This window comes from Eleginops maclovinus, chromosome 16 (assembly GCF_036324505.1).
Source record: "Eleginops maclovinus isolate JMC-PN-2008 ecotype Puerto Natales chromosome 16, JC_Emac_rtc_rv5, whole genome shotgun sequence".
Lineage (NCBI taxonomy): Eukaryota > Metazoa > Chordata > Actinopteri > Perciformes > Eleginopidae > Eleginops > Eleginops maclovinus.
The window spans coordinates 23,682,051-23,698,002 of NC_086364.1; the positions used below are offsets into that span (position 1 = coordinate 23,682,051).

General features: G+C 42.8%; 1 protein-coding gene across 1 annotated transcript; it reads right to left on the reverse strand.

Annotated features, from left to right (window-relative positions):
- Positions 1-649: 649 nt before the first annotated feature.
- On the reverse strand, positions 650-6,579 carry dnase1 (deoxyribonuclease I). The gene is made up of 9 exons (XM_063903882.1): positions 6,355-6,579; positions 3,334-3,478; positions 3,162-3,250; positions 2,926-3,006; positions 2,708-2,808; positions 1,727-1,839; positions 1,472-1,629; positions 931-1,024; positions 650-823 (listed from the first exon to the last, which is right to left on the reverse strand). The coding sequence occupies exons 2-9, from the start codon at positions 3,469-3,471 to the stop codon at positions 776-778; spliced, it is 822 nt and encodes a 273-aa protein (XP_063759952.1). The 5' UTR covers positions 3,472-3,478; positions 6,355-6,579; the 3' UTR covers positions 650-775.
- Positions 6,580-15,952: the final 9,373 nt, after the last annotated feature.

Below are 15,952 nucleotides of genomic sequence, written 5' to 3' on the forward strand. Positions count from 1 at the left end.
GTGTATATCAGTATGTAGTGTCTCTACTTTAAAGAGTCCTCTCCTGCTGATGTTCAGGTGTATATCAGTATGTAGTGTCTCTACTTTAAAGAGTCCTCTCCTGCTGATGTTCAGGTGTATATCAGTATGTAGAGTCTCTACTTTAAAGAGTCCTCTCCTGCTGATGTTCAGGTGTATATCAGTCTGTAGAGTCTCTACTTTAAAGAGTCCTCTCCTGCTGATGTTCAGGTGTATATCAGTATGTAGCGTCTCTACTTTAAAGAGTCCTCTCCTGCTGATGTTCAGGTGTATATCAGTATGTAGGGTCTCTACTTTAAAGAGTCCTCTCCTGCTGATGTTCAGGTGTATATCAGTATGTAGTGTCTCTACTTTAAAGAGTCCTCTCCTGCTGATGTTCAGGTGTATATCAGTATGTAGTGTCTCTACTTTAAAGAGTCCTCTCCTGCTGATGTTCAGGTGTATATCAGTATGTAGAGTCTCTACTTTAAAGAGTCCTCTCCTGCTGATGTTCAGGTGTATATCAGTATGTAGAGTCTCTACTTTAAAGAGTCCTCTCCTGCTGATGTTCAGGTGTATATCAGTATGTAGTGTCTCTACTTTAAAGAGTCCTCTCCTGCTGATGTTTGCTCAGAGATGTCCTGCAGGCACGTTTGCATTGAAATAATCAGCACGTGTTTATTTTGGTAAATTCAATGATTAATGGTTGCCAAAAGGACTCCAACTGAGTAATCCTAATGCAGCTTCAGCCCGGAGGTATGTGAAGCGGGTCTGGGGCTCAGGACAGCTGCACCTCCACAGGGTAATGGTCACTCACAGCCGACGCCTGAGAGAACAGAATCAAATATCTTCAACACGTGCTCTTTATAACCTTTACATCTCCTAATAGACCATTGTGCTTAGCTCTAGAGGAGGATTAGAGTTGGTTTTTACCAGACTGTGGCTGAGACTTAAGTCCAGCATGTAGTTGTAGACCTTAGCGCTGCTGGGCACCACTCCCTTGTTCATGTCAGTGGTGACCACAATCCTGCAGGAACAGGGAGAGAAGCACAATTCAGAGCATGTACTTTCAGGACCTAATGGTTTAAATAAAATCCCCAGATAAATATAAACTGTATTGTTACAGGTTGTCCAGGAGGGGGCCTGTTTTTCAAAATAAAAGCCCAGAATATCTGCTGATTTACAGACGTTTCTCTCCCAATGTAAATCAGTGGGAGAAAGGTAAATTTGGGCCTATTGACGTCACGTAACTGCCGCTGAAGTGCAGTACCACTGTTTGGACACTACAATCAGTTGCTGGCTCACTTCCATGGGGGCTGTGTGCATGTGCATGTGCATGTGCATGTGCATGTAAATGTAAATGTCAATGCATTTATCTGTGTGTGTGTGTGTGTGTGTGTGTGTGTGTGTGTGTGTGTGTGTGTGTGTGTGTGTGTGTGTGTGTGTGTGTGTGTGTGTGTGTGTGCGCGTGCACCTGTCATAGGGGCAGTGTGTGTTCTGTGAGACTGTTGTGTCAGCGGTGTCTTTGATCAGCCAATGGAAACTCTTATCAGTGAAGAGGCGGATCTGCTGCCATTCGGGCCCGGAAACATAGGAGCAGCCTGCGTTGAAGTCGCCCAACAGCAGGATGTTCTGCAGAAGGGAAATGGCTCAAGGTTGTTATTTAGTAATTACACAGCTTCTCAAATTGATTTTGTTTGTGAGTGTGTTTCTACAGCTCAGTTTTTACATTGGTGTTCCAGCGGTTTCGGACATCAGTCACCACGTCGTAGAGGGAATTCACTTCCTTTACAGCGGAGTCCGGAGACGTATGCTGAGGGATCAGAACACACTCCTTCACAGCTGCAGACCAGGAGAGACAGAACATGAGAGACACGGTCAAACGTTTTGGAGACATACTGTAGAACTAAGCCTTTTACATTTAGCAGGACAGAGCTGCCAACCATCTCTGTCTGACAAACAAATGGAAAATAGTTAAACTACAGAAAACAGAGAGGTGCAGGAATGTGTCCTGAAACCCAGATATTAGCATTTCAGCACTTCCTGTCTCCTGGTCTGGAGGTAAATGCCCAACATTAGCCTCCTTTAGCTTAGCGGTGGAGACATGAAGTCATGTGACCGTGCTGTAGTTCCTTTATAGCCCAACATTAGCCTCCTTTAGCTTAGCGGTGGTGACGTGAAGTCATGTGACCGTGCTGTAGTTCCTTTATAGCCCAACATTAGCCCTTTAGCTTAGCGGTGGAGACGTGAAGTCATGTGACCGTGCTGTAGTTCCTTTATAGCCCAACATTAGCCGCTTTTAGCTTAGCGGTGGAGACGTGAAGTCATGTGACCGTGCTGTAGTTCCTTTATAGCCCAACATTAGCCTCCTTTAGCTTAGCGGTGGTGACGTGAAGTCATGTGACCGTGGTGTAGTTCCTTTATAGCCCAACATTAGCCTCCTTTAGCTTAGCGGTGGAGACGTGAAGTCATGTGACCGTGCTGTAGTTCCTTTATAGCCCAATATTAGCTCTTTACTTCAGAAATCATAAAGTTAATATGTGGAGATTATCCTGCTGATCTAAACCTGTAAGAATCATAAATGTTGAGAGAATTTTCTGACAATTCATGGAGGAATCCCATTGGACCAGGCAGATGCTGCCTTCAGGGTCACACACAGAAATACAGCATGGCTGCACCAGTGAAAGAACAGTTTCCCTCTTTTTAATACCGGTCTGTTTGGAGGTGAACATGACCACAAAGGGCTCTCTGCTGAAGGCGTCTGTCTTGTCGTCGTAGGTGAAGTGTTTAACCACGGACACTGTCTGCTCCCTGGGGAGGAAACATGGTGCAGCTTTAAAAGAGGTGTTCAAACACTGTGCAGATCTCAAGTAAATGAAACTTCATTTGACCGTTGTTGTTGTTTTGTTTTTGCCCTTTGTGTCTCACCTGTAGAGGAAAAGGTACCTCTCCTTATAGGTGCTGCGACCCAAAGGCTCACTGACGATGTGCTTGTATTGAGGAGAAGCTCTGGGAAACACACACACACACACACACACACACACACACACACACACACACACACACACACACACACACACACACACACACACACACACTATATTATTATATTGCACTTTAGGACATTTTTGCAATTTTGCTCCCCCACTCCTCTAAAGTCTCACTTGTTGACGTGACCCATGAGTCTTTTGGTCGCTGACAGATCAGTGTCTCGGACTTCCTGGATCAGAATGATGTCGTAGCGATGGACCACCTGAGAAAGTAGAGAGACTAAGATATAAAGTGATATCATTGACATATTCAGATGAGTGTTGGATGCAGATTTCAGTTTCTGACCGCGCTGATGACGTCCATCAGAGTCGTGTTGGAGGACTTCTTGTCTCCAAACTGTTTGATGTTGAATGCTCCAATCAGCAGACAGGAGGACACATGCAACAGGGCCACAAAGAGACCCAGAGCAATCAGCAGACGCATCCTGGGACTAACGGGTCAGAAAATACATTTAACAAACACTCAAAATGACGGTTGTGCTACTGAATGCTTTTACACGAGTTAAATATTTTAAAATGTAGGCATGTTTTAACGTCTCAATAATGGATCAGCTAAAAAAGAAAATGTCAAATAATTAAATAATAAACAAAATAAAACAAATAATGCGTTTTATTTTTCAATGCGATCAGTTATTGACAGTTTCATTTCATTGATCCCAGCTCTGAGGTCTTTACTCTGAGAGAGGGGACCACATCAGTCCAGTTCTGAGGTCTTTACTCTGAGAGAGGGGACCACATCAGTCCAGTTCTGAGGTCTTTACTCTGAGAGAGGGGACCACATCAGTCCAGTTCTGAGGTCTTTACTCTGAGAGAGGGGACCACATCAGTCCAGTTCTGAGGTCTTTACTCTGAGAGAGGGGACCACATCAGTCCAGTTCTGAGGTCTTTACACTGAGAGGGGGGACCACATCAGTCCAGTTCTGAGGTCTTTACACTGAGAGAGGGGACCACATCAGTTCAGTTCTGAGGTCTTTACTCTGAGAGAGGGGATCACATCAGTCCAGTTCTGAGGTCTTTACTCTGAGAGAGGGGACCACATCAGTCCAGTTCTGAGGTCTTTACACTGAGAGAGGGGATCACATCAGTCCAGTTCTGAGGTCTTTACTCTGAGAGAGGGGACCACATCAGTCCAGGTCTGAGGTCTTTACTCTGAGAGAGGGGATCACATCAGTCCAGTTCTGAGGTCTTTACTCTGAGAGAGGGGACCACATCAGTCCAGGTCTGAGGTCTTTACACTGAGAGAGGGGACCACATCAGTCCAGTTCTGAGGTCTTTACTCTGAGAGAGGGGACCACATCAGTCCAGCTCTGAGGTCTTTCCTCTGGCTTCCTGTCTGTCAGAGAACTGGTCTCAAAGTTCTGCTGCTGGTTGATAAAGCACTGAATGGTTCAGGCCCAGAATACACCTCTGATCTCCTGCTACATTATGAACCATCCAGAACTCTCAGCTCTTCTGGGACGGGTCAGATTTCTGTCCCCAGAATTAGAACTAAACAAAGTGAAGCAGCGTTCAGTTACCATGCTCCAAATATCTGGAACAAGCTCCCAGAACCCTGCAGGTCCGCTGCTGCTCTTACTGCTTCTAAATCCAGGCTGAAAACACTTCTTTTCGCCGCTGCTTTTAAAGAGCTGTTCTGATCTCACACTGCACTGAGACTTTCATTCTGTGACTTTCATTCTGTGACTTTCATTCTGTGACTTTCATTCTGAGACTTTCATTCTGTGACTTTCATTCTGAGACTTTCATTCTGAGACTTTCATTCTGTGACTTTCATTCTGAGACTTTCATTCTGTGACTTTCATTCTGTGACTTTCATTCTGAGACTTTCATTCTGAGACTTTCATTCTGTGACTTTCATTCTGTGACTTTCATTCTGTGACTTTCATTCTGTGACTTTCATTCTGTGACTTTCATTCTGTGACTTTCATTCTGAGACTTTTATCTTTGCTTTCAAATGGCTGTTTTTAAAGGCCTTCTGTAATGTGTTTCTGCTGCACTATTTCTAAATGCTCTTTATGTCTTTCATGATTATAGAGCACTTTGAATCGCTTTGTGTTGAAAGGTGCTTTATAAATAAACCTGCCTTTATCTATCTATACATATCAAATGTGTTTTTTATATAAAACTATGACGTACATTGCATTAGGGTAATTCCTGATTGTAGGACACATGCTCAGTTAGCATGTTGGCCTCCTGTTCCCTGAGCCTCAGTGTGGGAGTGACTGAGGACCTGGCTCTTTATGTAATGGCTACCTGAGCGTGTGCTGCTCTCTGAGGCGCACACACCGGGTCCACATGAGGAGAACACGCTACCCCCGCTAACACCGCCGGGGGGAAGGTTGTATAAATACAGAAGAAGGATCTGAGAAGCTGCAGACACAGTTTCCCTTACAAAGCAACACAACAAGTACAAGACCTGAGTACTTCTACTTTTACTACAAGACCTGAGTACTTCTACTTTTACTACAAGACCTGAGTACTTCTACTTTTACTACAAGACCTGAGTACTTCTACTTTTACTACAAGACCTGAATACTTCTACTTTTACTACAAGATCTGAGTACTTCTACTTTTACTACAAGACCTGAGTACTTCTACTTTTACGACAAGACATGAGTACTTCTACTTTTACTACAAGATCTGAGTACTTCTACTTTTACTACAAGACCTGAGTACTTCTACTTTTACGACAAGACCTGAGTACTTCTACTTTTACTACAAGATCTGAGTACTTCTACTTTTACTACAAGACCTGAGTACTTCGACCTGAGTACTTCTACTTTTACTACAAGACCTGAGTACTTCTACTTTTACGACAAGACCTGAGTACTTCTACATTTACTACAAGACCTGAATACTTCTACTTTTACTACAAGATCTGAGTACTTCTACTTTTACTACAAGACCTGAGTACTTCGACCTGAGTACTTCTACTTTTACTACAAGACCTGAGTACTTCTACTTTTACGACAAGACCTGAGTACTTCTACTTTTACGACAAGACCTGAGTACTTCTACTTCTACGACAAGACCTGAGTACTTCTACTTTTACTACAAGATCTGAGTACTTCTACTTTTACTACAAGACCTGAGTACTTCTACTTTTACTACAAGACCTGAGTACTTCTACTTTTACTACAAGATCTGAGTACTTCTACTTTTACTACAAGACCTGAGTACTTCTACTTTTACGACAAGACCTGAGTACTTCTACTTTTACTACAAGACCTGAGTACTTCTACTTCTACTGCAAGACCTGCGTATTTCTGAAACTCTACTTCCTGTCTCGGCATGAGGAGATATGTACCTGTTGAGGAGCTGCGAGGAGCAGCTGTGAGGAGCAGCTGTGAGGAGGAGCTGCGAGGAGGAGCTGTGAGGAGCAGCTGTGAGGAGGAGCTGCGAGGAGGAGCTGTGAGGAGCAGCTGTGAGGAGGAGCTGCGAGGAGGAGCTGCGAGGAGGAGCTGTGAGGAGGAGCTGTGAGGAGCAGCTGCTGTTCAGGAACACGGAGGCTCTGTGACAGCAGGAGCACTGAGAGGCCTTATCTACCTGCAGTACAGGGAGGGGGGGGGGGTGTTCAGTACATGAAACTCCTTCCCTTTTCTAGCGAGGCTAGTTTGGCTCGCTATCTCAAAAAGTGAATTGATATCTGAACTTACTGACTCATTATCTGAACTTACTGACTCATTATCTGAACATACTGACTCATTATCTGAACTTACTGACTCATTATCTGAACTTACTGACTCATTATCTGAACTTACTGACTCATTATCTGAACATACTGACTCATTATCTGAACGTACTGACTCATTATCTGAACATACTGACTCATTATCTGAACTTACTGACTCATTATCTGAACTTACTGACTCATTATCTGAACGTACTGACTCATTATCTGAACTTACTGACTCATTATCTGAACTTACTGACTCATTATCTGAACTTACTGACTCATTATCTGAACATACTGACTCATTATCTGAACATACTGACTCATTATCTGAACTTACTGACTCATTATCTGAACTTACTGACTCATTATCTGAACTTACTGACTCATTATCTGAACATACTGACTCATTATCTGAACATACTGACTCATTATCTGAACTTACTGACTCATTATCTGAACTTACTGACTCATTATCTGAACATACTGACTCATTATCTGAACTTACTGACTCATTATCTGAACATACTGACTCATTATCTGAACGTACTGACTCATTATCTGAACTTACTGACTCATTATCTGAACTTACTGACTCATTATCTGAACATACTGACTCATTATCTGAACTTACTGACTCATTATCTGAACATACTGACTCATTATCTGAACTTACTGACTCATTATCTGAACTTACTGACTCATTATCTGAACTTACTGACTCATTATCTGAACTTACTGACTCATTATCTGAACATACTGACTCATTATCTGAACTTACTGACTCATTATCTGAACGTACTGACTCATTATCTGAACTTACTGACTCATTATCTGAACATACTGACTCATTATCTCAAAAGTCTTTATTAAATGTGAACATACTGACTAAAAAGTCTAAATGCTGACAGGATGTCTCCTCATATGGAATTATTATTATTATAATATAAAGACTTAACATGTTTTTAAAAAACTGATTTAGTTTCTAAAATAATAACTTTCTATTCTTATTATCTCAAAATAATGTGGGTCTGGGTTCTGGGTTTGGCCCGAGTGGTTTGCTGGTGCTCCAGTTGAACCGGTTTGTGGCGCTGCAGCAGTGGGAACACGAAGAACTGGTTTACATCGGACACCGGCCACTGGCCTCCCGTACACTGCAGCTGTTTGTTTCATTTGTTAGAAAATGTGGACCAAAAGTTCAAATTGTTCGGGTTTCAAAGCTGCATTTAAACCAACAGCAAAGAAAAGATTTAAAGTTCCTTATTTATTATTTATTGTTTATTTATTTATGGGATTTTTGTTTGGTTTTCCCGGAAAATGTTTCCTCAGTGTTTGTTGTTGTTGTTGTTGTTGTTGTTGTTTTACTCATTTTGGATGTGTGTGTTCACGTCTCACCTTGGGAATATTTCAACAAGAGATGAAAGCCACCATCTGGGACCTGAGGAGTTGCCAAAGCGCAGATAAAGTTTCCATTTAGAGAAATACCTGCTGCTGTATCTCCTCAGGATTCTGTCGCTTGCACAATGTGGTTTATTTTCAAAGCTGACAGGTGCATTGGATTACACTTTGGGAAGTTTCAAGGTTTCAAGGTTTCAAGGTTTTATTGGTCATATGCACAGCAGATACAGCGTATATGTTGGCAATGAAAATCTTATGTCGCGTGCTCCTCCAACAACTCAACATGCATGGTGCAAAAGATAAATAAAGTAGTGAAAAAAGAGAGAAGAATATTTACAATATCAACAATAAAGATTTGAGGATGTGAAATATATACATATGTGGAATACATTGAGAGTATTTAAATACTTTACACTGTTGAATGAGGAGGTATGGACAGATGCATATATTACGTATAGCAGATATATATGGCAGATATGTACAATATATAGATATGTGTACTATAAACAGATATGTATGGCAGATGTGTATAATATATATGTGTGTGTGTACTATAAACAGATGTGAGTAGACATTCACACAGCTCAGGAGTTCAGTAGTCTTATAGCCTGTGGTATAAAACTGTCTCTGAGTCTGGTGGTCTTGGTCCGGATGCTGCGGTACCGTCTGCCAGACGGCAGCAGACAGAACAGATTGTTGCTGGGGTGATGGGGGTCCTTTAATATCCTACCGGCCTTCTTCCTACACCGCTGGGTGTAGAGGTCCTCCATGGATGGCAGCTCCGTCCTGGTGATGTGCTGAGCAGTTTTCACCACCCTCTGTAGAGTCTTACGGTTGAGGGCGGTGCAACTGCCATACCAGGCGGTGATGCAGCCAGTCAGGATACTCTCGATGGTGCACCTGTAGAAGTTGCAGAGTATCCTGGAGTCCATGTTGAACTTCCGCAGCCTGCGGAGGAAGAAGAGCCGCTGTCGAGCCGTCTTGGATATGACCCTGGTGTGATGTGTCCATGTCAGGTCCTCACTGATGTTTACCCCGAGGAACCTGAAGCTGCTGACTCTCTCCACAGGAGTCCCGTCGATGGTGATGGGTGTGTGTGCCTCTCTCTGCCTCTTCCTGTAGTCCACAATCAGCTCCTTTGTTTTGCTGACGTTGAGATGGAGGTTGTTGTCCTGGCACCAAGATGTCAGGGCTCTGACCTCCTCTCTGTACGCCGTCTCGTCGCCGTCTGTGATCAGGCCGATGACGGTCGTGTCGTCAGCAAACTTGATGATGGTGTTGGAGCTGTGTGTGGCCACGCAGTCGTGCGTGAACAGGGAGTAGAGGAGAGGGCTGAGCACACAACCCTGAGGGGCTCCGGTGTTGAGGGTCAAGGTGGAGGATGTGATGTTCCCCATCCGCACTGCCTGGGATCTGCCCGTCAGGAAGCTCATGATCCAGTCACAGAGGGCGCTGTTGAGCCCAAGGTCCCTGAGCTTAATGATGAGCTTGGAGGGCACAATGGTGTTGAATGCTGAACTGTAGTCAATGAACAGCATTCTCACATAAGTGTTCCTCTGGTCCAGGTGGGAGAGGGCAGTGTGGAGGGTGAGGGAGATGGCATCATCCGCAATATATAAATGGTATGAAAGCAACGTTATGTTTTTGCTTTCGACATGACGTATAGTAATACATCTGAAACATTTGAAAATAAGTAATGCATCAGATCTCTTATAAACACACCAAGAACTTTAAATTGTTCTGACACCATCCGACCTCTACAGCTCGTTCACAATGCTGCAGCCCGACTGATCTTCAACCTCCCCCAGTTCTCCCTCACCACCCCTCTCCTCCGCTGCCGTCACTGGCTGCCAGCATCGGGTTCAAGTCCCTGGTACTGGTCTACCGAGCTGTGAGGGGATCTGGTTCTTTCTACATCCATGCCTTGGTTAAACCAGACAATCCATCATCGCTCGGCATCAGCCAATCAGCTTGCTCCTCCATCTCTGTTAGTCGGATCCAGGTACCCCTCAAAAACACACCTGCTAGCCTGGCTCCTGACTGGTGGAAAGAGCTCCCCACTGACATCAGGACCGCAGAGACTCTGCAGATCTTCTGTTACAAACTGAAAACTTCATCAATGAACTTCTTGCAGCTCTTTATAGAGTACGCTGAGGCCCTGTAACTCACCCCTCAGCTCTAACTATGGTAGGATTACTTTGAAGTGAACATACCAGACCTTTCCTTGTTGTTCGGAGTTTGATTATCTATGTTTTTTGCACTAATTGTAAGTCTTTGGACTTTGCAATGCATCACCTTTGCACAATAAGTTGTATTTCTAAGCACCGTCCAGTTTGGTTTATTTTTACCCGCAGTGTTCAGCAGCAGTGGGAAATGAACAGCTGTGGAGAAAGTGAGATAAAAAGATCATTTAAGGCGATGTTTGATGGGAACCTGCTGCTGTGTTCACATGCTCCTCAGGCCAAAATCTAATGCAATACCTCCAGATAAAGAAACACACTTGCTGCTCGAAAGAAACAAACTGAAGCCTGATAAGGAAATGTGTGCGGCTCCATTTCATCTGAAGGGTAACAGCAGGTCAGGTGTTCAGTAAGACTCTCCTTTATCCTGCAGAAATGAACATTTTCACCCCTAAATTCATGCTAAATAATTCTGCAGTTATGTCCAAATTATGCAGTATCATTTTCTCGTACCAGGAGCCTCGAAGTATTTAGAAAATAAATAAACATGGACAAATAAAAGGAAACGTCTATATAAAAACAAATGCAGAATTCATTTGGAAAATAAAACACGTGCAGTTTAAACAGAAGAGCTGTGGGGATGTTAGTAGAGATTGCATTGAAAAGAAACGTATATGATGTCATATACAGTTGTGTTATGTTGAGAATAACGCACATATAAATATACATGTTAACTGCAGTACAGGCAGGGTAGCACCTGCTTCACGCCACCAGAGAACGCCAGAGAGATAAAAGCTGCAGAAGAAATACAAGCAGCTGTTCACAGACTCAGAATCCTTTATTTATAAATCCACTAATAACTATAGCTCAGATATCCAGCAGCAGTATATGAAGTCATTGTATCACCTTCACCAGCTGTGATGAACACCTGAAAGCAGCAACAAGCATTATGCACAAATAACGAGTACTTCTGGTATCAAAGTTTATTTTGGTGCTAATAGTTTTGGACTTTGAGAAAGATTTTCCATGCAGGACTCTTGAAACAGTATTTACAGAGACAATTCATCACGGCTGAAGAGACATATGTATCACTCTTATGGTGCGCAAGTGTGCTAAAACTCACCTGAAGCTTTTTGTTATTCCTGCCTTCAACAGAACATTAAACATACAACAGAATAGGACTCCATAATTACTCTGAATATAAAGTATGTTCAGTGAATCTGTCCTCCTCCTGGATCCTCATCACTCACTCTGCTTCCTCTCCTCACTGTTGATACAGCTGTGTGTGTTTTAAATTAACCTGAAAAATCTGACAAGTAGATACTAAATAAAGAACGCCTCCCTCCTGCAGAGAGTCCGGCCCGGTGTCTGTCTCGTTGATTAATACTAATTATACTGACAGGACGCAGAGCAGGTTACCTGACATCATCAGGCTAACACAAGAGCTATCAGCTAGCACGGTGATCTGTGTGTGTGTGTGTGTGTGTGTGTGTGTGTGTGTGTGTGTGTGTGTGTGTGTGTGTGTGTGTGTATGACGTGGGATAAAGGTCATTACTATGGGGTCAACAGAATGTACACTTCAGGTTTTATATAAAGGTGTTTCCCATTAGCCCTCCATGTTAGCTCTGGGTATCTGTTGTTGTTGTTGTTTGGTCTGCAAAATGATAAAACTACATGGTATAAATATTCATCCACCACATTTGTATCTTGCTGTTCATAGTGGCGACTAATTAAGATAGTCCAGACCACTTTTAGAAAGAAGTTAGTGTTTAGAGAGGGGTAATGGAGGAGAAGGCGGTATAGTGACTTAGAGTTCTCTGAGTAACCTCTACGTCTTATAGTAGATTATTGGAAAATCATTTGGTCCATCCTGCATGTTATTGCTTCTCCCTCAGCCTCTATGCTGCTCGTGAACAATGAACAGTGCAATTAGCAAAAACAAAGCAGTGGAAGTGATCCCAGCGATGGTACGGCTGGGAAATTAGCTGCATGAATTTCTCCTTCTAACACAAATTCAATACATTCCAGAGGATCCACCGGCCGGGGTCTCAGCAGGAGGTACGCATAGGGAGAGAGTATGCATGCCAACAGACTCCCTGCACACACACACACACACACACACACACACACACACACACACACACACACACACACACACACACACACACACACACACACACACACACACACACACACACACACACACACACACACACACACACACCTTCCTCTCCAAGATCTCTGCAGCAGATGATTGAGAGGTCTCATTATGAAGGGGTGGGGGTGCATCCAGTCGTATTTACTAGCAGAATTCACGGCTGCTGCTCAACAGGAGACCCCTAACGTAACGGAGCAAATGAATGCAACGTAGTCTCAGAGCTCCCGGGCTGAAGAGCAGGGAAGTTTGAGAAAATACAGAAACACATAAAGCTGCAGAGCGTCCGCAGGGACAGGCAGCTGCTGGGGTGGTGGCAGCAGATCCAGAGGAGGGAGTACTCTGTCTCTACAGGTGGAAACACTGAGGTCTTAAAACCAGAATCAGATCAGACCTGCAATGTCTGTTGGAGCTTTACATGATTTCATATTTAAACATACATTTCTGACGAGGCTGTGTTTTGTTATTATGCTTTTATTTTAAAGGCAGCCTTGGTTACCTGTGATTGTGTATGGGAGGGAGACAGGTGGTGGTGGTGGTGGTGGTGGTGGTGGTGGTGGTGGGATTAGCACCAGTATGGCATATGTTTTTTTTACCAGGGAAAGGCACAAGGAAAGATGTAGGACGTGGATCATTATCTGGAGCCTCAGCGGCAGATTCACTTTGAGTTCATTTGCTGTTTAACTTCTCTAGGATTTGGGTCAACTACATAAACACTTGTTCGGTGCTATTATCAATCAATCAATCAATCAATCAATCAATCAATCAATCAATCAATCAATCAATGATCAATTATTTATGTAATGATAGATCTTATTGGCCTTTATTTTATATCTAATGTGTGCTCTTCCTTTCTGTTTTATTATTGCACGCCTTGATTTATAATCCTTAGACACAAGATACACATCAAAGTTAAGTATATTACAAAATCAAGTGGAACAAAGTAGTTGAGCCTCATCAGATCTGCCAATTCTTGCAGTAAATATGTGTTAGAATAAAAGAAGACATTTTGATTAATTGGTCATTCAAAAACACATGTAGAGTTGGCCTGATATCTGGGAGTAAAGTGACCTCATGCTACAGAACAAAGCAATGCTGAGTAAAGTTTAAGCGTGCAGAGCCTTCTCTGTCTGCAGCAGCGTCCTCATTTGGTTTGCTCCACAGTGTTCTGTTCAGACAGAGAGGGAGATGATAGAGGGTAAGAGGTGAGATGAGTTTCATCAGACAAATAAAAGCTGATTGGATCTGCGGTGAAATGATTGGCAGCCCGACGTGAAGCTGCCTCCGTTTCTGGACCTTTCAGATTTTACTGCTCACAAATCATGTACAGAAACACTGCACATCCCGGTGTTATCTGGGATGAAGTGGTGTTGATAAAGTGTTACTTATACGGTATGAGAATGGAGCGTTGGGTTAGACAATACAAAATACTAAAGCAACCACTATGTTGTCTATGGTGGTTAGCATCCAAACCACTCAGTAGTGACATTTTAAGCTCAAATAACGTAGTGCAATATTTGGGCTAACTAGCTGACACTACAAAGGTGCCTCTTCTATTTCCATGTCTTCTAAGACAGGTGGAAATCATTTTGGAGCACCCTCATGTTTTCTCACCAGAACATGTAGCTTAGCTTTAGCCGCTGTCTTTCACATCATATATGAAGCTAACACATTTAAACCCTTTTATCACTGAGTCTCCACCGGGATCATCTTAGTAAACTGCACTGTGAACACTGGGGCAGTGAGGTCTGTCTGTGTTGTTGTTGTAGTTTAGCAATGTTAGCAAGATGGCTAGCTAGTAACGCTCAAAACCATTACAGGATTGGGCATCAATCCAATGAAATAAACGGTGGTTTGTTTTTGACACTCAGTGATATGTGTGTTATGGAGAACAAAATAACCATATGTTAGCATAGTTTTATTTGTATAGCTCTGTGTCAACAGGAAGAACACTGGAGTCGTGCTACGTAGCCAAGATGGCGGTGGTGTCCAGCTTTGAAATTAAAGACACAGAAGACGTTTTCATTCCCAAACAAAGCAGCTGTAAACATAAAGAACAATGATGAATTAGAGACAACAGAGGTGTCTAAACACCTCATGGAGCTAGTGCTAGCATTAGATGCACAGTAGCTAGAGCTAACAGCATCTTTAAATTACAGCCAGCAGAATTGGCTGGAAACGAGAAGCTCTTCGTGCCAAATTCTAAATTGTTCTGTGAAGTTGCTTCTCATTTCATGTGCTAAACCTTTCCCCGTTTTCAAGCTGCAGTCAGGCGGTGCTGTGCAAGACCCGTAACATCTGGAGGAGGGATAATAAAGACACAACAAACGTCCTGCGATTACAGCACGAATGATCCTGTACCATGTTGTTCTTTTTGCTTATTCATAAACCTCTTCAGGGCGTCATTACCGGGATTTAATATCATAATTATTAAGGTGATTAACATTCCTTCCAAGAAGCGTGAGGACACGGGAGGGAAAAGCAATAAGAATTCTGCCTTAAATGAAATAGAGAGATCTTGCAGTGTGTGTGTGTGTGTGTGTGTGTGTGTGTGTGTGTGTGTGTGTGTGTGTGTGTGTGTGTGTGTGTGTGTGTGTGTGTGTGTGTGTGTGTGTGTGTGTGTGTGTGTTTATCCCTGGAGAAGGTGGTGACTGCCAGAGTTATGCCTCCTATTTAGTTTGGTAAAAAGTGCTAAACTTAACAAACAAAAGCATTGATGAACAAAACAAAAGGAAGAAGTGGGAGATAAGAAAATGCAAAATAAAGTTGAATTATTTGTATTTTGTGTTACCTAACAAATGTCCTTTAAGTCCTTAGTGGAGCCTTAATTTCTTTTCAATATGAGTAAATTAAAACCTCCACTGACGTCTTTAACGCTGCACAAACCAAAGAATCTGCACTGACATTTATCTCGTTAGCATCCTTGATTAATGGTGTTGCATTGTGGGAAACATAATGTCATTTCTAACATGCAATCAGGGGAAATTAATCACATCACACCTTGAAGAATATCACCCAAACTCAGAATCCACATGTTGCTCATCCTGCAGAGTGTGATCTCTGCCAGCCGGCAAACAAATATTAATATTTCAAAATAAAAAAATTGAAAGATAAATGAATACATTTTTTGATGGATAGATAATTAAAATAAATCAAGTAAATTAAATACATTTTAAGATTTGTAATAAATCATAATAATACATTTTAGTTTGAGGTGCCTTTCAAAGCACCCAGGGACACCTTAAAATAAAAACGGTACAAAAGGATAGTAACATGTAGCCCGACGGAGAGCAGGTGGGTTTATAGAGGGGCTTCAGTTCTCCGTATGAACATTAATGTCAACGGTTATACGAGTGACCCCAGGCCTCATGGTAGGGCGGTGAAACATAACAGAGGTAATGAGTCTGTGTTTCTGTTCTGTGAGCCGTGCTGAAGTAAGGCAGTCTGCAGGAGACAACACACACTGAACACACCTGCTCTCACAGATCATACTCACGTC